Source organism: Manacus candei, unplaced genomic scaffold (genome assembly GCF_025592945.1).
Source record: "Manacus candei isolate 608988 ecotype Guabito, Panama unplaced genomic scaffold, ASM2559294v1 h1tg000028l, whole genome shotgun sequence".
Classification (NCBI taxonomy): Eukaryota; Metazoa; Chordata; class Aves; order Passeriformes; family Pipridae; genus Manacus; species Manacus candei.
The window spans coordinates 8,851,840-8,878,423 of NW_026138076.1; the positions used below are offsets into that span (position 1 = coordinate 8,851,840).

The 26,584-nt window shown below is 36.6% G+C and overlaps 1 protein-coding gene across 15 annotated transcripts in view; it reads right to left on the reverse strand.

The window, feature by feature from the left end:
* GABRA4 (gamma-aminobutyric acid type A receptor subunit alpha4) overlaps positions 1-26,584 on the reverse strand; it is a 119,484-nt gene that overhangs the window by 86,956 nt on the left and 5,944 nt on the right. For 9 of the 15 annotated variants that reach the window (XM_051790011.1, XM_051790018.1, XM_051790014.1 and 6 more), the window contains 6 exons: positions 22,885-22,952; positions 20,225-20,445; positions 20,040-20,122; positions 18,181-18,324; positions 16,631-16,783; positions 13,086-13,345 (listed from right to left, as the gene is read on the reverse strand). In XM_051790011.1, coding sequence (XP_051645971.1) covers positions 13,086-13,345; positions 16,631-16,783; positions 18,181-18,324; positions 20,040-20,122; positions 20,225-20,445; positions 22,885-22,952 — 929 coding nt within the window. Of the gene's footprint in view, positions 1-2,679; positions 2,909-4,049; positions 4,193-13,085; positions 13,346-16,630; positions 16,784-18,180; positions 18,325-20,039; positions 20,123-20,224; positions 20,446-22,884; positions 23,053-26,584 lie in introns of those variants that run through there. The other 6 variants (XM_051790020.1, XM_051790021.1, XM_051790025.1 and 3 more) reach the window with 5 other exon arrangements.

Sequence of the window (26,584 nt, forward strand, 5' to 3'; positions counted from 1 at the left end):
GACCTCCCACTGACAGAGGCTGAGCCCATCAGTAATGGTGATGACAAATTTAAGAAGGGGAAAAAAACCTGCTCGATTGCAGTTGAAGAGAGGAGTGAGAATATATAAGAGAAACAACTCTGCAGACACCCATGTGAGTGCAGAAGGAGGGAGAGAAGATGCTCCAGGTACCGGAGCAGAGATTCCCCTACACAGCCTGTGGTGAAAAGCATGGTTATCCCCTTGCAGCCCATGGAGGTCCACAATGGAGCAGAGATCCACCTGCAGCCCATGGAGGACCCCATGCCTTCCTGGAAGGACTGCACCCCATGGAAGGGATCCACATTGGAGCAGTCCATGAAGTACTGCAGCCCCTGGAAGGATTCACCTTGGAGAAGTTCACGGAGGGTTGTCTCCCCCAGGAGGGACCTCACAAGGGAGTAGGAGAAGAGTGTGAGGAGTCCTCTCCCTGAGGAGGAAAGAGACAACACCTGATGAACTGACTGTAACCACCACTCCCCACCCCACTGAGGCACTGTTGGGGAGGAGATAGAGAATTCAGGAGAAAAGCTAAGCACAGGAAGAAGGAAGCGGTGCAGGGAAGATGTTTAAGATTCAGTTTTTATTTTCTCATTACCCTACACTGCTTTGACTAGTAATAAATCAAACTAATTTTCCCCAAGTCGAGGTTGTTTTGCCCATGACGGCAATTGGTGAGTGATCTCTCCCTCATCTCAACCAATAAGCCTTTTGTTACATTTTCGCTTTCATGTGCGGCTGAGGTGGCTTTGGTGGGCATCTGGCATCCAGCCAGGGTCAACCCATCACAGGCATGGAAACAAGAAATACAATATAAAAACAAATAGAAGCCAAATGAAAATGCAAGCCAGGAAAGGAAGGGATTATCCAAGTGAAGACTCCTTTATGAGGGTAAATCAGGAAACCACTCAATTATCCTGAGCCAACAGAGAGCTGCTGTGCTAGTCCAGATGGGGCTCCACAGGAAATACTGAGTCCACATTTTTTACATTCTCACTCTAGACTGAGAAAGGATCTGATTTTCTGGAGGCATTACTGAAGTAAGACTTTTGGGAAACATTTAAAATGGTGTAGCTCAGGAATGCAAAATTGGAGCCTGGAAACCACCATAACGTCCAGTATATTACACCATGCAGTGCCGGGCTTAATACATTTGATAAATGTAAATAAATACAACAAATTCTGCTTATGTAAGTGTCTCACCCTTCCTTTGAAAGAGCCTATCAGTCTGACTTAGTCCAACCAACTCCACAACAAACCAGAAACTATGATCACAAACCACCACCAAAACAAAAGTTGTAAATACTTTGCTCTGCTCTATTCTTCTTCAAGAGAAAACCTTCTTGCTATTGGTCCTGTCAGGAGAATTCAATCTCTGAACTTCTACTGGCAGAAACACTGTGGGTGAGTTTCAAAATTCTGGGTGATCTGAGTGCACAATTCCTGTATATACATAAAGTTCTTAAGAGCTCTGATAACAATCTAAGAATATATATATTTTTGTAATTGTAAGACATTTTCATTGGTTAAAGCTCTGTGGTTGGCTGGAATACATTAATGCCAATTTGATTTTTACCAACCAAGATTGGCAATGGTGAAAGCTAAATTTCAGCCTTGATGGGAGTTCAAACATTTATCACCAAAAGTTTGATCATGATAGAGGTAATAGGTGAGTGCAGTAACAAAGTCAAGGAATTGATAAACAGAGAAACGTAGCACAGAGTCCTTTTCAGAAGAGATTGATAATCACTCCTCCCTTCTGTCCAAATGAATATTTCATTAAGACACACAACAAAAAACAAAACCAACAAACCAAAAAATGCTCAGTATGAGAGATTTAGAAAACTCCTATCCTATGCATAAGCTTACTTTATTGAGGAAGCAGGAGGCTGTAGGATAGGATAGAAGGTTCAAATTCAGTCAAACAAATTCTGTTATGCAGCATGCAACATGCAAAAAGCTTTTGAAGTATTTACTGTATTAAAAAGCATAGAGATCTTGTTTTAATTTTAAGCATCACATGCTATTTCTCATGGGTTTTATCTTTACAAGAACTGAAGTAGGAAAGATACACTGAGTACAAATTCTTCCTATGTACGAAGTCCTGACATAAGATGCCCTTTTCCTAGAACAATGTCCATTTTATTTGGCACGAAGATAGGATATCTAAACCAACCTTCTTACAGGCATGTGTAAAGTGTGATAATTAGTGCTGTATCCTTCCTTTGACCAGTGGATTCACACACAATTGGCCATGAATAATACAATGAATGATGCTGTTAGCATACTTCATGATAAATCTATACAATTTATTGTTAAATACTGTGGCAGATTTGTGGAGCAAATCTGATGGTCAGCTTCTATGGTAGAATGTACAGAATAAAACAAAACAAAAAAAAACCCAGTAACAAATCTATTGCCAAGAATTAATTAAACTATCATTTGCTTTTCCATTTAAGCTCAACTTTGATGGATACTGCTGTTTACTACAGCACTAAAATGATGCACCAATATGAGTCAATCTAAAGTCTTCAATATTTAACATGGTTTGCACAACCTAAACAGCTGCTCACATACTCTGGAAATTCTGAAACTTTTCCTAAGCCTACATAAGCCTCGACTTGAACAAAAAAAAAATAAAGTACTGGATTGTTTTGTATGTATTACCAGTTTTTGACAAGCAAGGCAATTTTGCACTTCAATGAAGTCAAGATTGCAAATTTAGCATGAACTGAAGTAGCACGCAGCAGCTGAGCTGAGGTTCAAGGGAAGAGGATCATCGGCACAGCAATATGCAATACTGAACTGACAAACTTAGTCATTTTGTTGCAGAACAGAGAGCTGGTAACAACCACAGTGCATATTTCCTATGATAAGGCCAACCTAGAATCTGTAAAACAAACAAGAACGTTATTTAAAAGTCACATGCCAAGTCCTGGGAAGAGAGCAGCAACAATAAAAGTGATTACCAGGGCATCAGGGAACTTCATCCTTAGGATATACTTAACAAAAGCAGTGAGAACACTGCAAGCTGTGAGAAATGTTGGTACAGCTCTTTCACGCAACTCAAGAGCATCTTCCTATAGCCTGTTAACGCTCTACATAACAGCTTTAAAATCAGTCTCTGCAATTTAAAATTTCTTCATAGTTTTTATGATGGATACATCCTGTTGAGACATAAATCTTAAATAAGCAGGTCCTACTGTCTGAGTTAACAGAGAATCAATAGCACTACACGTGGAAAATCCCCTTCATAGGCCCTTGGATCACTAGGAAGCACAGCCATCATCAACGGCTGAAAAACAGGTGCACATTAAAACTAGAGCCATGTAGTGGCAATGTAATTCATATGTATTCTTCTAATCTGCCTCGGCACTCTTTGGAAAATCACTCAGCAGTCATGGGATTGGATATATAGACATTTCTGTCTATATATCCAGCAGCCTCACCCTATGACAGACCTTCACAGTGACATGGTGCAAGATCCCAGGGCTGCTTTTGCACCATTTGTTTACTTAAAGAAGAGATCACTGCTGCAGGACAGTACATTTTCTAGATCATTAGCAGATCTTTGATATAGGATATCACTATCAGTGACATCCTGATAGTGTCTGGGACAGAGGCAGTACAATACTTAGAGCAGTAGCTTCTATTTTCTCAGCGATAAATGCATAGCAGAATTTACAAGTCACACCACCACCATCTGGTACCACTTCTAGTGGGAGAGAGCTAACACTTCGACATCCAGCAAGCAGATGTCAAAGCTGTAGAGAAATGCCCTGGGTAGGATCACAGCCTAAATTACATGCCTTTGCAGAAGGAGCCACCCAACTGTACCCAGCGCTTTCAGCTCTGAGTTCCTTCCTGAGGCTAGATAGCTAAGTCACACTGTAAAGAGACACAAAAAGACTCCATCTTCCCCTATTGTAACCAGGACAGGAACATAGGTTTGGTGACAGGAGACCTCAAATCTGTCCTGACTGTCACAGGGATATCAACCCAGGCTTTTAACATCTCAAGTGTTTTCCTACCAGGCCACTGGGCATTCTAGGAAAAGTGATCATCCTTCCTTGTTATAGATGTTGCATTCTTCACACTTCAATCTTGTCCTCCCATTGCAGTGCATGCACAGACAAGTTGGCTCCACAATCAATGCCTCTCCTTCTCCCTGGGCCTGTATAAATTATTTAACATAACAAGAGTAGCTTCAATAGGAACTTAACATACCAAGGACTACTTAGCAGTCTGGTTACTGATACAATTCTGCACAATCAAAAAGGCACGACTCAAGTCTGCTCAGACTCCCATGTTGGATTTGTGGGACGCTGTATCTAATAAGCATGCTAGCCACCGAGATAAAATGGAGTAGGTATTTTTCCACCTAAGATTCATGGTAAACATGCAAGAAGCAGCAAGTCAGTTCTGTACGCGCCTACCCAGGGAGATTTAGTACTTAAGCCTTTCAGGTGCCTAATCACCATTTTACACATTTCATCTTCTGAAGTAAAAAAACCAAACCCCCAAACACAAAACCAACCAATCAAAAACAAAACCACAAAATAAAAACAAAACAAAAACAAAACAAAACAAAACAAACAAACAAAAAAAAAACAAACCACGCCCCTCCAAAAAACCCAACACCCAAACAAACACACCCTCCTCCCAAAATACAAAACCCGGAACAAAAACAAACAAAAACTGACCAAAAATCTCAAGCCCTGAAAAGGGCACCATAATCAAAGCAGTCCTACAATTGTAAAGAATTTTAATTGTTTATTAAAATAATCAAGCATGTAACAAAGAGGTGTTAGTAGAACTAAATTAAAAGTGAACAGTCAATAGCTTTGCTGCTAATTTTGCAAGAATACGATTAGAGTCTTACATGACAGCACTACTAAACCTTCAATGAGACACACGTTAATTAATACATAGGAAAGTCAGTGATGTGCTATATGAGAACACACGTTTCCCAACCTGGGAGATCCCAATTAATCAAAGCAAAAAGTCTTGCAAAAATTGGAAAGCTTAAAGCTACCAAAATTCTGGCATTACTTACAATTTAGCTGCAAAATCAAAATTGTTGGTATGGTAATTTAGTAATATTTTCCTATTAAACTCGACCATAGTCAGTTTTATCCTTACCCATCCTTCCTAAGAAAACAGTCTGTTCTTCTGGAAGGACATTGTATAGCCTGCCAAATTCACACTATTTGACATTTATCAGGGAAGCAGCATGTTGTCATCAGTGTAAATAATGCTGCTTGTCCCAAATCCCACTGAGTTACCATATTGTCATGCTGTGAGCAAATGCACAACTTGGAGGAGAAATCTACCCTGTTTTACTACTATGTTGTAGAGCCAGTCAATCAGAATTTTACTGGAATAATACTAGAAATTTTGTTTTGCCTTACAGAGCCCTGGAACATGACCAAGTAAAAGCTCCACCTGCCACAAAACACAATGAATTCTAGCCCACAGCTCTAGCAGGGCAAAGAGCAGTGCAAACTATTCGGAGAGAAAAAATTGAGGGGAAATAAGCTATAAGAGCAAGTCCACTATCCACTCTGCTCATTTTGCAATCTGAATCATGTGATGGGAGAAAAGGTAAGAAGTGCACTCCATCCTATGTTCTGCCAATTGGACACGCCTAAAAGTGCACAAAGTGGAAGAAAAGTTAATTCAAGGTTATTAAAGAAATATAAGTTAGAAGAATCCTTTTTTAAAAACTGGATGGCAAATTTATGCCAAATAAACTCATCCACCTTTATGCTGCTTTAAAAGCCTTATGCACGCATATATGTATGCATGTATACGTAAGTAAGCCTGTATATGGTTCTTAAGCACTGGTATGCACAATTCTTGAAGATTTTATTTATATTGTGAAAAAACCAAAAGAACTGAAAACATAACTATGGTGGGGAATAAATCTATTAAACTAAGTCATGTGCTAATGAACTGTGGAGATGCTTTGTGTAACATCTATGAAAGGAAAAAGGATGGCTGATTAGGGACCAAAGACCTTCATTCATTATTTTCTGTATCTTTCAATTTTCATTGACCTTAAAGCTGTAGTTAAATTTGCTTCAGTAGTTTGCTGAAAATGCTTTGAACACTCATTGCCTTGTAAATTTTCCCAAGCCTGTCAATGTTTATTTCTTCTGACTCCAATTTTTGCAGTGTAAAAATGAAGTCAGCTAGAAATTTCACACACAGCTGTGAGACTCAAATGCAATTTGGTGTCATTGGGCTCACCAGTATTGAAAACTCTTTGTGGAGGGGAAACAAAACTAAAATTTAAATACAAATACGTGAAAAGGTTTAAGCAGAAAATATGAAGAACCTTGTGTTCAAAGACATCATTTCATACTAATCATCATAGGGAAAACTACGAACTCCCTGCCAATTGGCTTTATAAGGGTTGCTGAACAATCTTACCCCTGTCTCCATAAAGGTTAGTCCTCACTTGGTGTTTCTGAAATGCTACCACATTTTTTGACTACTTAATGTTTCCCTCTACAAAAAAAAGACAAAAAAAAAAAAAAGGAAAGAACTTGCCATTATATCACTATCAGACCTATCTTAATGCCTACAATTGGTATTAGTAGGAAAATAACTTTTTATTATTAACAGAAACACGTATTGTTTATTCTAATAAAAAAAAAACATAAGGAATATATTTTTTTGAAGCATAGTGGTCTTTTTCTTTTTCCAGTAGATCAGCAAAATTACAGAGAAAGGCATTTACGTATATTTTTTTGAATTAAAAACAATGAGGTATAGTATTTTCTAAAACAGATGAGTTATGCTTTGGTTTCCAAAATAGAAGCCTTATCCTAATACCATTTAAATTAAGTATTCCAGTAACTACACTGTCAGGTATTTAAGCTGAGTATATTCCTCATATTTCCTTGCCTACTTCGTGGCAGTTCATTCTAATACATATAGAAAAATCAAGGAATGATCTATTACCTCATTTCCTAGTAAGGACTGGAGGAGATAGCACTCCAGCACGATTTTTTGTTTAGTTATCAATCAGGTGTTGCAACTAAACTCCTGCTTTTTTTGGTGAACATAAAAAAAAAAAAGGTTGGGGGGGGGGAACCCAAACAAAACAAAACAACAAACCCAAACCCACAAAAAAAAAAAAGCCCCACAAAAAACATTTCCACTATCAAGAAGAAAAAAACTCAGTGCCCAGCTTTGAATTCCAATACTTTTGATCAAACACCCAGCCATTTTTAACTTCATTATAACTGAATTCTGGAATTCAGTGGAGTTCACATCACAGTTAAGCTGGGTCAGAATCTAAGCACAAACCTCATACTATATTGCAGACTTCAGCAATCACTGCTCACTTTGCAGTAGAGAAATTTTTCTACTTCCATTGTAAATTCATTCCACCCAACCATGTTAAAGGCAAAGTAATATCAGATTGTTGAAAAGAGAAACATTTCTTTAATATAGCACTTTAATTCGTGCTATTTAAAAAGACATACTCTGTGAAATACTAAGAAAATTATTTTAAATTGTACACTCCACATTTATGCCCAAATAATATTGTTTGAACACATATTTAGCTTTATACATTACGAATAGTGCCAGTTGCTGGGTAGGACTATCTAAGTCTAGTGAACCAAGTTAAAAACAAAAACAAAACAACAACAAAAAACCCAAAACAAACAAACAAACCACACCCCCCCAAAAAAAAAAACCAACACAAAGACAAATAAAATCAAGGAGGCAAAAGAAAAAAAAACAAAAAACCACAAAACATTGTACCTGAGTATCACAGCTAACAAAATATTTTACAAACCATTTTGGATCTATTCTATCTTCAGGTATTCAAACATTCAAATTTCCCACTAAGTCACTGCAGCCTTACCCCAAGTGATTATTCTCTCCTATCTTTCAAATAGAATTTAGTACAAAATGTGCCAGTTGTTTATGATCTCCATCTACTCTCATCCTACTTAAACCTGATGCTAGCATACCAAAACTGTAAATCATTAACAGCAAAAATGTTGACTAATGGAACTAGAGCAGCAGAAAACTGTTGGCATGTCAAAGAAATTATTCACATGGCACAGCAGCCTCCGCTCGTATAGCCCTGTCCTTATAGTTAAACTCTACACATTTCTTGAGCCTGAAGTCCTTCATTAAAATCTAAGTTTTAAATGCCACTGCCCAAAAAAACCCAAATTATAACACCCCAGGCAGTGGATAACCAGTGAAGCAGAAAAAAGGGGTTATTATATTTAAAAACTGAAACGGTGTTCCAACTGTAGGATTATTTAAGGAACACAGAGGAGGTAGGCCATGCATCCCCATAAGGAGTCCAATATCCAGACCTGTGGTCCAAGTACTTCCATCAAGACCTAGCTGCTCTTCAGATAATCCCCCTCACTTGTGAGGCAAGTGGGTTTAGCTCCATTTCCCTATTTGAAAGGACAGAGGAAGCTATTATTTTACTACTCCAAAGCAGGAGCAAAGAAAGTGAATGGTATTACTTGAGCTGTCCATATGCCCATATGTGACTAAAGACAAGTACTTCATAGCACAGAAAATACATCTTGAAATGAAATCACATATGCAGCTTGTCCACATGACAACATTTCTTGTAAACTTGTGAAGTCACATACCACCCAAGCATGGATGCTCCTATTAAGGAGAGGAGTGTGTGCCTACATGGCAGTGAAGAGCTTGACCCTTAAGCTCCTCCATGCTACAGGGCTTACTGAAGACGAGATGGCATTTAATCATCTTCAGGAAAGAGGAAGAAAGTTTGAGAGTTGCAACCTACTTGTGACCGAGTTTGATAAAATAATTCCATTCAAAAGGGTTTTTTTGAGTCTGACCTGATTTTTCCCCAAGTTTCACACTCTTTTAACAAACAGCTGAGGTTGAAGCTCATGTTACCAGTGTTCAGGACTTTGTTTTTTGAAGACTATTTTTCAGTAGCATTCTTCATCTCCAAAATTGGGTAGATCTTTAAAAATAAACTTCATAAGAATATAGTGAAGAGGAAATAGTGCAGAAGCACAGAAATAGACTCAGGATTCCAATAACAAACTATAAATCATTCATTTCCATCACAGATTTACTTGCAGCAACATTTCTGCTTATATTAAAAGGGTTCAGAACATTTAGGGACAGGTTCATTCCTCTAACCTGAAAGCATTTTAACTTCCTCCCAAAACAAGGAATCGCAGAAGACCATGGTGTAAGTCATCTCTTTTGGCTTAGACAGATTGCAATGCTATCTTGCTGTACCTGACAAAGGATGAGTGAAGCTGTCCAAGTTCCTTGTGAACTTAAGGCAGATCGCAAAAAAAAAGTCAAAAATCAGCAAGAAGAAAGAGTTGAAATGGAGTAGGGAGGGAGTGTAAAAAAAGGTTGAAGAATACTATGGCTAAAACCAAATTAAGTGATAAAGGAACACACACTGCATCTGCAGGCACTATAGGTTTGCTCCAGCCCAGTAAATTAGCTTTATGCCAGGATTTTTTGGTTGGAATTAATACAGTTTAGATTACTTAGTTAGCCTTCGAAATGCATTTAATGCTTACTGCAATCAGTATATTCAGTCACACCCATCATGTGGCTCCAAAACAGTAAATATAATTACATAAGAAAATAACTTCGAAAAGCATATAGTCCACATTTGGTACAGTACAGATGTATTGGTCGTGGTGAAGAAATATATAATATGAATGAACATATCTGAATCATTTGATCATAATGATAGGAGTTGCCTTTGATTCAAGACAACTAGAAAAGTGATTTTGATTGAAAAGAAAAAAAACAACCCACCACCAAGAATTCTAATTAGCATGAGTAATAGATGAACTGATTCAATATAGGAACCCCATTTTAATTCTATGGTCAGGAACTGCTAAAAGACGTACCTCTCAAAAAAAGGACTTCTAATTATGTGCAATTTATTTTACCAAATTTTACTATTAACGTGCCTAATTTCTAATACCATCAGATAGAAGAATCTCCATGTTCTATAGCTAATCCAGTTTCATAGCCTTGTTCCCTCCTAGAACCCCTCTAGGACAATCCCATCATGTTATTTGAGGAAAAAAAAAAGTAAATTAAAAAATAAAATAAAGTTAAATGAATAAAACCACCCAGTGAATAATGCAGAAACAACAGCCCATAAAACGAAACCCTTATTTACAAGTATAATAGTGCCTTGTTTTCCTTAACAGCCTCAACTGCTCTGTAATTTTCTTGTTTTCAGAGGACCTATGCAGATGGGACCTCAACTGCAAAAAGCCAGCACAGACACCTGTACGCCACTTCAAGGCTGGCAAAAGTAAAGGGCTAACAGGCATAAGAGAGGGATCTCCCTCTTCAACTAGTAGAAGATCCAAAGCAACCAAAGGTTGCAAATGGTGAGATACGCGTCAGACTGTGAGGTTTAGGTATTCAGGCATCTTCTTTTCCAATTAACAGACACTTCCTCCCTGGGCTAAGTGAAAATTTTTAATTTTGGGAGACTGGCAAATTTCCTAGTACAGGCAAACTCTGTTTGAAAAGAAGTTTAAAATATAACTTTTCCTTGAGCTCTGGCAATTGTACTACTATCAACAGAATTTCTAGTACAATGGTGGCAACGTAGTACAGACTTTTTTTAAACATTAACTGGGTTAAGAAATCAAAGCCTATCATTTAGCTATGGAGAAAAAAAATGTGTAGTCTTTATGTAAAGAAACAATGCTTACAGATTACATACTACAGTCAGGCAATTGTCTGGCATTCTTTGTGCACCACAAATTCACAAGGAAGCCAAGATTCCATTATCTCTAGTACATGAGCACTGACTAGACAGTATACATGCAGAAAAAAAATTATAAGGAATAAAGAAGTAAAAATATAATAATGATAAGGAAAATTCTATATTAGTAAGCAAAATAAAGCAAGAACGGTATTACATGTCAGGTTGGAAAGCAAAGTATAACAGCCATGTTAGCTTCTAGAGAATCAGAACAGCAATATTAGCTTCTGTTCTGCCCAACAGGAGATCAGAAGTCATCCTCTAGACATAGAAAGAACTGCACAATCTTTATAACAGTCACCTTGTCCTACAAGAGCAAAGCCTCAAGTCCTAGTATAGGCACAACTAGGGAAAAAGCAATGAAAAAACTAACAGCTCAAGGTACAATCAACATTACTCACTCACATACTCATAACGTTAATGTAAAACCCTTTGAAAAAGAAGAGTGCTCCCTTGAGTGGTTTCAAAGTCCCCAAACCTATAAGCACACTACCATATTTATCACACTGGTATTAATGAAGCAGTGGAACAGAAGTGTTCAAATCTCATTTAATCTAGCCTTCGAGTTGTGTGTTCTGTTGCTGCTGTTGTTAATAATAAAACAAAAACCCACAAAAACCATAACAGAGAAAAAAAAAAAAAAAAGAGAAAAAGCAGGTTTGCCAAAATGTGTATAAATGGTTAAGCATGATACACCACTGACTTGGAGCAATTCTGCCCATGAATCAAAGTTTCATTAAGCTACCTGCAAAAATTACTATTTTTCCCTTTGTTTTAAATCAAATCTTATAAATAAACCTAGGATTAAACTGCTCTTATGTAATTTATTTTCCTATGAACGTAAATAAAACCTATCACCAAAAGCAGCGTTTATTAACACTCCTCAGGAGCGGCCAAGATACTAGGGTAACCCTCATGCTGCACAATCAAGAAGCTTAGTATAAGCTAATAGCACTAATACGTCAACATACAAGGTGAACTCATACTACTATAAACATATTTTTGTTCCTCTTCCTTACTAGTAACGAATGGAGAGATAAATAAACTCTTCAGGAGCACATCTCCTTTTAAGCAGAAATGAGAGCTAACAAAACACAACGAGGAGACTGAAAACAGTATCTACAGTAGGACAGCAAAGAAGAGGAACAAAAATGGAAGTGGTTGTACAGCAATTGAGCAGTGATAGAAAACGGAAGGGGTGGGAAGGCAGAAATGAGAAGATGAATAGGGAAGGAGACAAACGAGATGTGAAAAGAGACAGAAGACAAAATTAACAAGAGTTAGTCTAAAACAGCACTTCTTAAATCATGGTTCAGCCAAAGGAAATTACAAAGTCACCCTGACAGGAAGAGTAAATTACAACTGTCACCGTCTTCACTTCTTGAGTGGTGTTACCAAGAGTCAGTCATGGCTGGGAATTACTGTCATACCACATGTCTGGTACAGGTGCCATAATGACTTTGTTAGCTATGTGTGCAATGAATAGATGCAGCAGAGAGTAAGCATACGGGAATGCAAAAAGGAAGGAAAGGGTACCACTGGTGAGCTCAACTGGAAATGAGATTGAGCTTTTATTAGCTGGTCCACAGACTAAGAGAGATACCACACAAATCACACTTAATCCAAAGCACTATGAAAGCAGGAAAGCATTTTGTTAATAAGAGCCTCAAAAACTTTTCAGGGATTGAGGTGAACTCCTGTGCAAATATATACAAATTACATAAAAATTATATCTATGGTAGACACAAAAGTTCCATCCAGCATTCCTCAATTATTCCTGAAATTGTAACTGATAAAGAAAGCAAATTCTAGGTAAGCAACACATGCAATGCAAGGAGAACTGTGATGTCTAAGAAAGTGCTCCAAGGTACAACTGCAATGCTGTAGCTTATTTTAATTCATTAAAGACATTGGATAACACACTGCCCTTATAATCTGTAATATCTTGGTCTGTATAATCAGTCCATTCAGAATCAATGTGCAAAAGGCAACAGTTTCCTCAAGATACCCATCATAACTGACCTTTACCTAAAGACAAACATAGAAGAGACTGCAGGGACATAACCTCCTCCTCTCCCCTGAGTTTATTCAACAAAGCAAGGAAGAATTAAATCATGTTTTACAGGGTTTTATAATTGAATATAATGTAGCATTAGCCTTCCATTAGGCTGACTTACATAGCATCATAAGCTCAGAGGGAACCTGAGAGGAAGTTAAAGGCCTTTTTTTTTCTGGGAAACACTACCAAAAAGACAGAAAATGTTTGTTAAAGTTGAAAACATACCGTGAGTGTCTCTTCTGTACTTCTTTTTCTTTGTACTGGAGCAACTGGAAATTCAAGAAGGGACTTTACTGTCTTCCTTTTGGCTTTTTCCATTTGAATGTTAGTAAAATAATTGACAGCAGCAAACTCAATAAGAGCAGAGAACACAAAGGCAAAGCAAACCGCTATGAACCAGTCCATGGCAGTAGCATAGGATACTTTTGGCAGTGAATGTCTTGCACTGATGCTCAGTGTCGTCATTGTCAACACTGTGGTTATTCCTTCAAAGAAATAAAGCAAAAGCACTGTTGAATCAAAGTAAAACAAAGCAAGTAGCTTAAAACAAAGAATTTTAAATCACTTGTGAGCCTTTCTCTACTGCTTGTGAATACTGCCATTACATTTAAGTTGTGGATATGGCAACCACCATATCCACAAGCAGCTATGCACACAAAACGGTTAACTAGTTTTTAAAGGAGGCATGGAAAACCATCACTTCAGCAGATCATCTACAGTTCACATAAAGAAAACATGGAAGCCTTTATTTCATTTTTTTTTCATGTCAAGTTCAGTAGAAGTTTTTACAAGTTATTTTCTAAATATTTGAACATAATCTAGGTTATTAAATTGAGGCGTGCTCCTCAGACTGCAACAAAAACATGATTTTTCCTGTAAAGGGTTTTGAATACCACCTATTATTCTGCATCTGTTCCTCTGATCCCACTTGTAATGCAAGTGTCATTAAGTCATGACAAATTATTTTGGTGCTAAGGAAGAATATTATATTAGCAACTCTGTTAGTTAAGAAACCATCAACCCTTTTTTTTAAAGCCTTCTGCTACTAGTCAACCAATAACATTTACTCAGAATTTCATCTTCTGAAAGAACAACTTTTTAATTAAATATACAAGCATGAACACTGAACTCAAAACACAACCACTTCATGGCAGTACTTCAAATTCAAATACATGCGGCACAAAACCAGGTACGGGGTCCTTTCTTCCTTTTTCATCCAAAATATCCCATATCATCCAAATGTAAAAAACTGAGTATATAGTGAACACTATACAAGTCCTAGCACGATAATCTCAAGGAAGACTAACTACAAATGGAGATATCTTTACTCTTATGAAAAGAACACTGTAACCATTCTAATTCAAGATATAATTCGTATACTCAGAAGAATTCAAACTATTTAAGAACATGTTTTTCAACAGATCCCTCACATCCCCCATTTGCTAAATAGTGGTATTCCATAGAGGTAATCTGACACAAAAAAGCTTCACCTAGACACTGCCGTACAATAAAACCAGTCCTTCATACTAAAGAAGACAAAAAAGAAAAAAGAGTAATAGCCAGTTCATGAAAGTACAAGGAATATATCAGAGCAAACTCAGGAAGATAAAAAACACAGATGCAAGCTCACAAAACCTTCTTCAGTTGGAAGGTATTGAAAAACACAGCATTGAAAACGTTTAGGTCTGAGGAAAAAAATAAATTATGGAAAGGGTTTTTTTTCCCCACCACAGTTTTTTTTTTCCATCCCTGCTTAGCCCTATCCTTCCTGAGGACCCGAGTGGACCTTTGTCCACTTAGAGCAAAAAGTTTGCCTAAATTGTTTCTAAAGACATTTGTTTAATAGATGTAAAAGTAGGCTGAAGTGAATTGAGTGGCCAAACATTCACCAAAACAAGGAGGAGAGGGGAGGCCATGACAGTATTATATCTTTATTGGATTTTTCCCTATTAAATCATTCTTCAGGAGACTTGTAGCTGCCACTGCAATTGCTCCTAGATATGTGTCATAGTGATTTACAGGGTAGGGAACTAAGTCCTGGTAAAAATATTTTGTTTACGTAATTACATAAACTGTAATTATCCAAAGCTAAATACTTAAAAGCTCCTGCTCAGAAATGCACATAAGTATTAATTTTTAACATAAATATAAAAATTAATGTTAAAATTAAATACTATTAATAAATTTTTACATGGTTAAAACCTGTTCTAAAATTACTGCTGTTTTTCCAATTACCCCAATCACCAGATTTCAGGTGTCTGAAGCTCTGACTGCAGGAATCATGAATCAGTGTACCTTAGTTCCTTGCATATCCTTCATCTGTTATCTTTGATAAATTCTTCCTAATCATTCAGTGTCCAATGCAATGGTCATTTGGTTAGCCTCTTCTGACAGTTCCTCTAGAAAGCAGGTACCATAGCATGGCTTCATTCCTGTCTTTTCCCTATCTCTTTATCTCTTTGAAAAAAAAGCTTTAGAAAACAGGGTCCCTGTTGGAATTTGTCTCAAAAGTAGAAAGATACTTGCTGCCATACTCTAAGTTACTTGCTTTCAAAGGCATTTTAGTGACTTATCTCTAACTTAGTAGACATCCAAACTTTATTAGTATTTTTCAGTTTCATATATGGATACAGTTACACACATTACATATATTGCTCTATAGTCTGTACATTTTTAATTATCTCATTTGGTCTGTAAAAACAGATTCTATATTTCCAATTCAACATCACTGTGAAGATATATGAAGCAATATATGAGTTTGCCTAAAGTAATGCTTGAGTTGAAAGCTAGTGGGATTCTTATTAAGTTTACAAGTTGTTTCTCCTAAAACTAATCATTAACCTTTTCTCATTTGTAATACAAACAATGTTCCAACTCCACGTACATGTTTGAATGGGTCACCACATAAAAACATTAATTCCTATGGCTCTTTCCAGCATGTATCTATCTATAGAAAGGCTTTTTGCAGAACATTCTCTTCCTGCTTTAGTCTACAGTACTTTATGAAGCCAAGACATTGCTCTATAAAGGCTGATTTTAAAATGTTTTTATCCTATTTCTTTGTTCGGAATCATACTTCCATTTAATTTCTTATGCTTTCTCTTCCACAGAAGCTTTTCTGTTTTTTATTCTCATAGTTCACTATAGCATCTCATTCAAGCTGTATTTTGATGAGGGCAATTTTAATATCTTGTGATCATTTTGCTTTTGTAATTCATTTTCATAATGGCAATGGCAGAAAGGAAAGAAGAGCACTAAACATGAAATTACAGTAACAGGATCTAAGCCTTACTCATAGCAAGCTTCCACTGATGACACAGATACCTCATAACAAGACACCTGTACATCTTTCACACTCCAATTTATTTTACAAGTATTCTATAAAATGTGAGTTCAGGACTTACACTATTGCCCACTGGAGGATAAACCTGCTCTGGATATAGACTAAGGGCCAGACTATTACTCAGGGTCAGGTCTTGCCAGATTTTTCCCCTAAGCAGGAAAAATCCCTAGAGTTGTACAGCCATTTGCCACAGACAATCATGACACCCTTCAGGTTATATATTCCAAGTTTCTCTTCAGGTTCCAAGGATTCACATAACAACATTCTTCATACAACGATACCAAAAATTCTTCTGAATTTACATTATTCCCTTGTTTCTGTGCTAGTATGGAGGTCATATACCCCAAGGCAACAAAAAGGCCTATTCTAGTGGAAGTCATTAAAAGAACAATTACGAGAAAAAGTTAAAAAAAAAAGAAATACTTACCAAAAACAGTTCTAGCTGGAACAGATTCCTTATTTATCCAAAACGAAACTTGAGAGAGGATCACGGTCATAATGCATGGGATATAGGTCTGAATCATGAAATAACCCATTTTCCGTCTGAGGTGGAAATAAACTGTCATAACAATATATTCACCTAAAAGAAAGAAAAAGAAAAATATTTTTCTGAATGTGTATAAAATTTGTGTTGCAGAATAACTGTTTCAGACTCTCAACTAGGATTGTTTAAGACGATGCTATTCATATTACTTAACATGCTCAGAAAGATATGTTCTTTAGAAAAAGAATGAATGAAACTTTTAAACAAAAAATCCTAGAAATGATAGGTCATTACAGTGCCATTCAAAAGCCGATGTCAAAAATACTGTAATGTACAGCTAATACTGGGTTTAATTTTACAGTATAAGCATGATTTTAAAAATCCTTCTGGCAGCTATTGAAGAAGAGAGACCCAAGAGACAAGTTACCTACCTACCATAGTATCTATAACATCATAGTACCTACCTGCCAAATAAAACAATAAGAACAATGATACACATTGAATGTTATGCAAGCATCTCAGCTTTTTACTAGACTTATAAGTCAGCATCACTATGATAATGAAACAAATACAAAAATCATTGAGAAGAATTAAAAACACTATTTATCTAAAATGTCATCATCATATTAAGCAAAGAGACAAAAAAGCAGTTTTACCATGAACTGAATAAACTGTCTAAATAAAGCACTATAGAATGAGTCTTTTGGGGACAGCAAGGAAATCTTGTTGTTAACTCATAATAATCAATATGCTGAGAAGTAAATTTCTAGTGTATTGCAAAATGCCATTTTATCTTTGAGTACAATACCTGTAGAGCAATACATCAAATATATTTGCATTATTTGTTTTATTTTTACCATCTCACACCACCTAAACCTGCTGATGCTTAGAAAATTATTCAAAATTTTAAAAATATTTTGGCAATGAATATGCTTGCTTATCAACACACTGCTCATCAGCGATACTTCACTCATTTCGGATGCCTGTAGTTACCATTTGCCTTATTTCTTACAGCAAAAATCAGAAGTATCTATTGTGACTATTGCATTTGTGCCTATCCTTATCCAACTAGAGGGTTTTTATGGCTTTAATAACCCATTCTGTATGCTGTACTTCTATCCCAAGCTGTTTGCACCGCCAAACAAAGGAAGTCTTTTGCACATAATGTGGATACAGTGCTGAGAAATTACTTCCTCACCCAGGCATCCTCTTGACTCTTCAAACTGCATTTTAAGCAGTGATTAAATGCTCATTTTGTCCCTTGGAGTAATGATCTCATTCTAGCTTTCTGAAAGACTGTCACAATTTACTGTAATGAATCTGCAAATGTAAATCTCAAGGACAGAAACCTAATTCAGATTTACGCTCTCAGCCCTCAGTACATACCCTATGACATTCAGTAGAATAACTTACAGAAAGAAAAGGAAAAAAGCTTTGGGCAATGTTACAGGTTAGTTTTACCTCAAGTTGATTTTTACTGACAAGATTCCTACCTGTAATAGATTTAATAGTTTCAGAGGATACCGTATGCCCAAGCAGGTCATACTGAACTAAACTGGAAGACTCCTCAGGAACTTCCACTGACTTCTCAGGTCCTTTTGTCCAGGTATAAATCATTTCACTCTTTGGATAAGCATCTACAACACAGCATCAGTTTGCATAAACAGGAAACTTTTTCTCATACCTTACTAAGAGCCCAATCCAAATCTACTGAAACCAAACAGTAAAACTCACATAAACAACTTTAGAAGATACCCTTCATGCTAAGTTATTCCCGAAAGCCACCCTCAGAGGAGAATAAACAACAACTAAGACTGTATGTCAAGTGTTACACATAAATTCACTTCACATATGAATGTGAAGACTAAATGCAAGGTCTTTCTGGAACAGCCCCTACTGGGCATGCAAAGTTTATCTTTATTTTAGCAATTGCTATCTAAAATTTTATTGTTAAAATACACTAATCTATAAAAAAGAGCATGTACAAAGAGGATACATTTTGAAGATTGGGTGTACATTTCTTTACAGAAAAGAATGATTACACTAAAAACTACAATATTTTAAACTTCCGTTTAAAATATTTGATGGAAATCATAGGTCAGTAAAAAATTCACAAGAACACAAAGAAACATTCTACATATAAGGCAGAAGACATAACTTAGGGCTAGCATTCAATCCCTACACAGTCCAAACTCCTGTTAAAATTAAATCAAATCAGTCTCACATTTGAAATGGCTACATGTTATTTCAAGTTTCACTGCAGGAAATATCAGATTAGTGTTCAGCAAAATTTCTGCCGGCTGGTGATCCTGCCTGAAGAAATATGATGCCTGTGGAGGAGCCCCCACTATCGAAGTACCCCTATCATACAGCTGATACCACAGTCAAATCTTGCAGCACCTGGTCTCCAGTCTCACTGTAACAGGCATTAAAAATTGTATCAGAGCAGTGTCTTTAATACCCCCCTTTAGGTTGACTACCCAGCTGTATAAGATAATTTATGCTAAGGAAAAACTACTAGGGTTCTACAGCCATTTGTGACTTCAGAGCTCTGGTGTCAAGGAAAATAGAATAATGTCCAGCTGCTGACTACATCAGAGAGTCTAAAGCAGAGAAGTTAGCAACCAAGAAGTCTTGTAAGAGTGACAAGATAGTTAATGGACTGCACCAACCATCCCCAGGGGGTCTCAGAAGTCTCTGCTTTGGATTCATATCAGGGAACCATAACTACCTCCCTTGGTTCTTCTGCAGCATGTTCCAAAATGTTCCTTTTAGTCAAAGTTTAGATGTTTTGCAAAAATCTACATCTGATCTCAAAGCAGAAAAGTCATCTGCACTAAGATTCTTCTCACTAGTTTAAAAACTATTTATCTCATCTAAACTTGTCATGCAGACAATTACAACTAAGAATCAAATCTCTGCACATAACCTCCACATCTACCTTGGGATGCCAATGTACCTCCACTACCTGTACAGAAAGGTAAATAACCTGCTTCCTTAGATGCCTTTTACCTGAATGTTATAAATTGAATTTGTCTTCTCCAGATAATCACTTCACTAGGTATCCAATTCCTTACTGAGAACCAAGAAAAACTATATATTTCAAGCAAATGTGTAATCAGAATAGTCAGGTTTAACATAATAGCTGAATCACTGACTGCTTTTCAGTTCTCTGGGTTTAATTTTTAAGGTCCTAAATAAAATTCCCAAGGAACCTAACAGGAGTTTTGTCTGCATAGGGATTGCGTATCAAGACATATCTGTATATATTCAGAAAGTCTAGTAATTGCTCAAAATTTACTTCTACTATTTAAATGCTGTATTTACAAGAAATTTCATAATTGCAACTTACAACTCCCAAATTTGAGAGGACAAGCATGACCATCCATGGGAAAATCCACTAATCTCATGGGACACTCTGCACTTATTGTAAGCCTATAATGGAACAAATTAAATAGTCTCTGGTTGCCATTTTGTCTGGGCAGCATAACTTTTGCATACAGTAATTGTTAGAAGTCAAACAAACATATTAGATACCTCATTGTGTACAGGATGGTGCCATTTCTCATTATTCTGAAGAGTTTATTTGGGGCTGTCATATTATGTGCAACAGACTTTTTTCCATTCCTGAAGAAAGTGTCAGGAGTCCACACCTTCGAGACCATCAGGTTGTTAAGTCTTAAAATTTCAATAGGGCCATCGTATTTTAATCTTTTATCTACCCATGTCTGACGAAAGAAGACATCCATTGTATATTCCTGTATTAAATTGCAGAAAAACAAAGATCACGTTTGCATGTGTGTTTCCTGTAAAAGCAGAAATCCCTCAGGAGCAAAGAAACCATTAGTAAAGAAAATACCAAGTCTACTATATAAACATATTTCCACCAATTAAAGTAAGTGTCTTGTGTACTTCTTAATAGCTTAATTTCTTACATTAGTCATATCAATAAATTACTACACATTTAATCGTTAAGGAATAATTAATCTAATTAGGTTGCAGGAAGCAGGCAATTGAATTTGTAATCAAGTATATAACTGGAAACAAAATGATCTCTGACAAGAAGTGTCAACAGATTTTTAAAGAAAATATATCCATCAATTTGCTGCTGCTGTCTAAATTAAAAATAGCAGGACAAACAATTACTTCCACTTTAAAGTTAGGAAAGAAAACTTAATTTCATCTCATGGAAAGTAAGCTTTTAGCTGAGGAAAGCTAAATAAGTTCTTTGCCATGCCCACAAAACATGGATAATAAATTATATGTAGACTTGCATACATACACATTTTTTTAAACAATGTAACTATCCCATTAACCCTCAGAAAAGCCATACAGATGCTCCAACAAAAACATGAAAACAACTGCAGAATAACACAGGTACATCATGAGAAATAATATGTGAATGAATGGATGAAGGAATGCATTTCTCATCTCAGGAAGCTAAAGCATTTCACATAAAAAAAACCCCATCATGTGGCATTCAAAAAGGTAACATGGAAAGCTTTGAGTCCTTTTTAACTCACAGTTGTGATTTTGTTAAGCAAACAATGTTTTCTGACTTTGTTTCAAACTCTTCTGTATAATGTCACCATTGAAACTACTTGTCAGGCCATATCTATTTGCATTCGCAATGAGGCACATCTACTGGTGTAATGCATTTTAGGATTATATCTGTCTTCTTTTCCATGACTGTATCCTTCACTGTGATTTATAGTTAATCCATGAAAAGTGTCTTTTCTAGTGTCATGTCTTGCTGGTGACTTCATAGCTCACAAGTAGTAGTTTCTGTTATTAGCTTCTACGTGACAGATTTTGTAATGTAAGATTTCAACTGCTTTCATTACACTGGGTACCAAAGAAACTAAAAAGATATTCTGATCATCCCCTGTACTGAGACCGTATCACACCTCACCGTTGCAGTGAATTTTCTGAGTGCAGCCACATTACATTGGGTCACTTATGGACACATTAACTAAAAAGTATTCCAAAAACAACCCCCGGATCCTTCCTGACTAATATAGCCTCCTAACTAATCCCTAATGGTGAAAGGGCAAATATCTGCTGTAAAGTCTCCTTTTGCAAGTTCCTTACCTACCTTCAGTCCATGTTATCACTTCTGTCTTCTCCAATATAACTAGTAACTTCCCATATGCCACCATGTCAAATGCTTCAATGAAACCTGAGAGATGTCATGCAGCCCTCATTGTAGTTTTTAGGCACTTTTTACTAGATTTCCTTAGTATTTCCAGATTCTTGTACCCCTTGTCACATTGATAAGCATCATACTGTACATGACAACCAATGAAGGGGTAAGAGGCATTTCAACATCAGACTGCTGTCACAGATGTAGCCCTTGAAAAAATATTTTGCTACCGCATACCTTTCCACATGATAGAAGCAAATCAGGTACACCACAAAGTGAATGACAACACTATATGGGAAGAAAATTACTACCCTGAAACTACCTTTTCCATAAAGAAGTTCAGTTCAGCACACATATGGCTGTGTTACTTCCATAGGATTTATTGAATAATTTATAAAAAAGAGAAACTACTGTATGATTTAAGGGTATACTACTGTATTTTAGAAGTTGATGAGAGTTCTGCTGGATTTGACCTTGAAAGCAAAAGGCATTCAGGCCCAAATAACACAACATGTAAATGTAACATTTCTCCTCTCTTACTATTTCATGCATGTCACTTGGACGTTCAATTTCTGCAGATACCTATGAAAACTCTTATCAGTCAAACATTTGCTGAAAGCGATGCAAAAAGGAGCATAAAGATCAGCAAAGGGTATTCGTCTGAAATGAAAATGTCAACAAGTATTTGTGATGTCATTATTATTCACCTGAGAACAACACAAGTTTCAGAAATGAAAAGCAATTTCAAAGATATTACACATTTTCCCCACAAGTAGACTGACTTAGACACTCCCTGGAAGGCCTGATTCTGCCTCTACACCATGAAAATCTGTTTTAAATCCTATGAAGTGAATTTCTTAAGCCAGCCAAAACTCACTGAAAGTGTGACCAGAATCAGGCCTGATGGATCTAATTATAACTTGTAAATTAAGCTGTTACTAATCTTGCCTAATTTGCATGATTGACAGAACAGTACAGATGAAGCATCCACTCCTACTGCAGTTAATGGTTTCTCAGAGCCAGGAAATGGCATTTTAATCTCAGAAATACATACCATTTCTACATCAGAAACAGGTCCAAAACTGGTGACATATATATCTGTTTTGACTTCAGTAACAGGACCTAATGTATGAAAAGGAAGTGAGCAAGAAAATTTGAATTTTGCAGGTCAACAATTCCCATAAATGATCCTGGCGTGTGAACAGTTACCGCTTTCAGGGTTCTGTGGACGAGCAAGAGCAAAATGCAAACAAAGGTCAATTCAAGATAAGTCTAGAATAAGAAGCACTGCTCAATTACCTTTACCACATAAGTAAATCAAAAGCAGCATTTCCATGCAAATCCCCATTCAGTAAACTAACTTTGACCCAGTGACTAAGAAAACTGATGCCAAAAAATTAAAAGGCTCACTGAAAACACCACACTAATTAACAAAAAGCACTGCATTCAGGAAATCCACTTTCCTCATGGCATTCATTACTAATATTTGGTCCTACTGGTAATAACTGGACTACAAACATTAGCATGCCATGCACTGGGCAATTTAGTATTGCAGGATCAAGAACTGCATCCATATCCCATGATGTATTTAAGTGCTTTAATACTAACATTCAAAAGAAAAGTTGGATGTCCAAGCATTTCTGAGAATCTGAACCTATGTCCACATCCTGCTACAAAGCCCATCTTGAAAGAGCTAGAGTTATTTAGGACATTGTTAAATAGAGGGCACTGAGTAGAGGTCTTGCACTCTCACAGCTGCATACGGCAAATCAACCATCAGAGAAAGCAGTTTCACTTTAATTATCATTTCCTTTACTACCTTGAAATTTCAGAGGGGCATTCACTCTACAGTTCCCCTTAAACCAAAGAACACACACACTAATATCACTGGGATTTAGGTCTGTTCCCAATGTAAAAGGCTAGAAAGCTGCTAATCATTACCAGCTGCTAAGATGATTCTGTGATCAAAGCATTAGCTAACAGTTTAATTCAGGTAATTAACTCACAGCATAAATTAAAAAATTAAAAAAAAAAATCTACTGACAGTCTTACCAAACAGTATCTGTTTGAAAAAACAGATATGATCTACAAATTCACAACCAGTTTCTAAACCCCTACAACTCAAATTTCTAAAGAGGATAAGTGGCTCACGTCTGTTAATTCAGGCTTTAACATAGTATTTGCAATCTAAAAATGAAAGGAGGAAAGACTCAACAGGGTTAGCAGCAGAATAATATGTCCCTCTTGAAAAGAAAAAAAAAGTCACTCTTTACAGATGTCACTTTAAATCAAAGGGTAGAAGGAAAAAAACAAATATGCAGTGGGAAAACAGGGAAACTATACTTCTTGCACCTAGAATGAGTCCCAAGTGGTGAACAAAAAATAAAATAAAACCATGTAAAATAATTTTACTAAAGAATTTGCAAATTATGTAGAGAAGAACAGCTAAGAATTTTTCAACTAAATGTCAAAAAAATGACTGCTGGAAGCTAAGTTTCACAGACATTTTTTCAAGACATAATGTAAGGAAAATCCACTGTACAAGAGTTGGTAGCTCAGTGGTCCTTGGAAAGTAGGATAGTTTGGCATGTCTGTATCGAAGAGGTTTTAAGAAGCAACTCCCAGGTTCCAGATAACACACTTTCATACCACACCATTTGTTTTGCAGTAGGTTGCTCTCTGGACACGTCAAATGGATGCTGCTCCCCTTTCTACAAATAAAAAAGTGTTTATTAGGTCAGGGAAATCCAGGAGTGTTTGGATCATTCATTTTACTGACAACGCAGTCCAATGACATTTCCTGAATATAATTATTTCTGGAGAGCAGAAGAGCTCCAAGAGATTAGAAGTGAAGACATTCATCTACAGTGTTAGAAAATAGGAGAGAAAATAGAAGAGATTTAACTGCAACTGACCTCCCGTAATCACACTACCACTGTAATTTATCTAGGATTGTTTTAAATATATAAATATTTATTTCACTTGAACTTGAAATATTTCAGAAATCAGTTCTATAGAAATGAAAAAAAAGTCATTTTCTCACACAGCTTTAATAAGAAAATGCAGGAATTACTCTTTGTTGCTCAGTAATAAGAGACTGATGAATATTGAGTGCAGTTCCTGCAAGAATCCCTTTCAGGAACTGAGTGCAATATTCAGTATTCTTTTATTATTGAGTAACAGAGACTAGTCCCTGAATTCCTTTCAGGAACTGCTTTACTTGTTAGTTCTAAGAAACTAAATGGGAATAGACCTGAAACAAACCCCAATCTTTAACTGCTTTTCTTCTGCTTTAACTGCTTTAACTTCTTTTCTTTAGCTCATAGAACACTGTAATTTTCTAGCCATACCAACTTGAGCAAAGGGACAGATTTTTCCCAGAGGCACAAGCTGCTTCTCCTCAGACACTGATTTCTTCTGTTTCATTAAACGATTACAGCTTCTCAGGAATAAGTGTTTGGAGCCTTTTTGCAGATTTGTTTTTTGGAGTTTCTCAGAAAGAAGGGGAAAGTTAAGACCAAGAAGCTAACCTCCAAATCTTCAAGCCTATGACTTAATGCTATTAGAAATACTATAGCAGCAGCACAGGACTAAAACTATGCTTGAGTTCACTCTTCAGTAACTGTTATTCTGTTCTCAAACATTTATTATTATGACCCATGAGAAAGAAGGAATCAGGAACCCTCAGACAATAACAAGGCCACAAAATAATGTTTACTTTTGGTTGCTTGCCCAACATGATGGTAGAAGAGTGACAAAACAAATGTTAAAATCACATTATAGTCCACTAGAAAATGGCAGATGAATGAGTATCTAGAAATATTTTAGGCATCCTAACAGTTATCCAGCTAGTACTGACATACAAATCCTTGCTTTGTAGCCAAAACCTTTGCCAAACATTTCAATGTCTGGTAGGAGCAAATACAGCAGCAAGAGACAGTGAAGCTGATTATCTCCCTAATGCTTTCCCTCCAATTGCAGCCGTTTCATGCTCCACATCTTCCACCTACATTGGCCTTAACAGTAATAAAATGACAAATCTTGGATTTTCTAGCATGTCCCAGTACTTAATGCCAACCCAGGAGTATCTATGGCGACACCACTAACTCTCTCTTATTCTTCTTGTTCTAGAAGAAAACATAACTCCAGTTGGTAACAATAGTGGGGGTATAAATAGTGAGTCATGCTGCTGCTTCTTTTTCAAACTATTATTAATAGTGGGAATTCCTGTCAACGAGGAGGTGATCTGTAGTCACCTAACCTACTTTTACTGGTGATTTAAACAGTCCTCCAAAATAAATGTGTTGCACCACTAAATCAGCTCAGGTTCTGCAAGCAGAAGATCCTATCAGAATCCCTAACACCCTATTACTGGCAATAAAATGCAGTGAGTTGTAAGAAGGCCAATTAACTTTGAATGTGACCATTTGGGCTTATCCCTCAATGGATGTTAAGTATCTATCCACCATAAATCTTTAGGAATGCTGAAGAACTATTTATAACATACCGTTGTGTATTTTTATGTCAATGAAATAGGAGGAGAGTCCTACACACTGCAGTGGGAACAGTTAAGTCTGAATCACTGCTTGCAAGATAATACACTTTAAAGAAGCTCAAGCAGGATTAAAAGCAACCCCTGCAAAAAGCCAGAATAGTTCAGTGGTATAGATGTTAGATGTGGGCTGAAGAAGCGATGCCGGGCCCTAGCCCTGTGAAGATGAACATAAGACAGCTCTCCCATGCATTTTATGTCA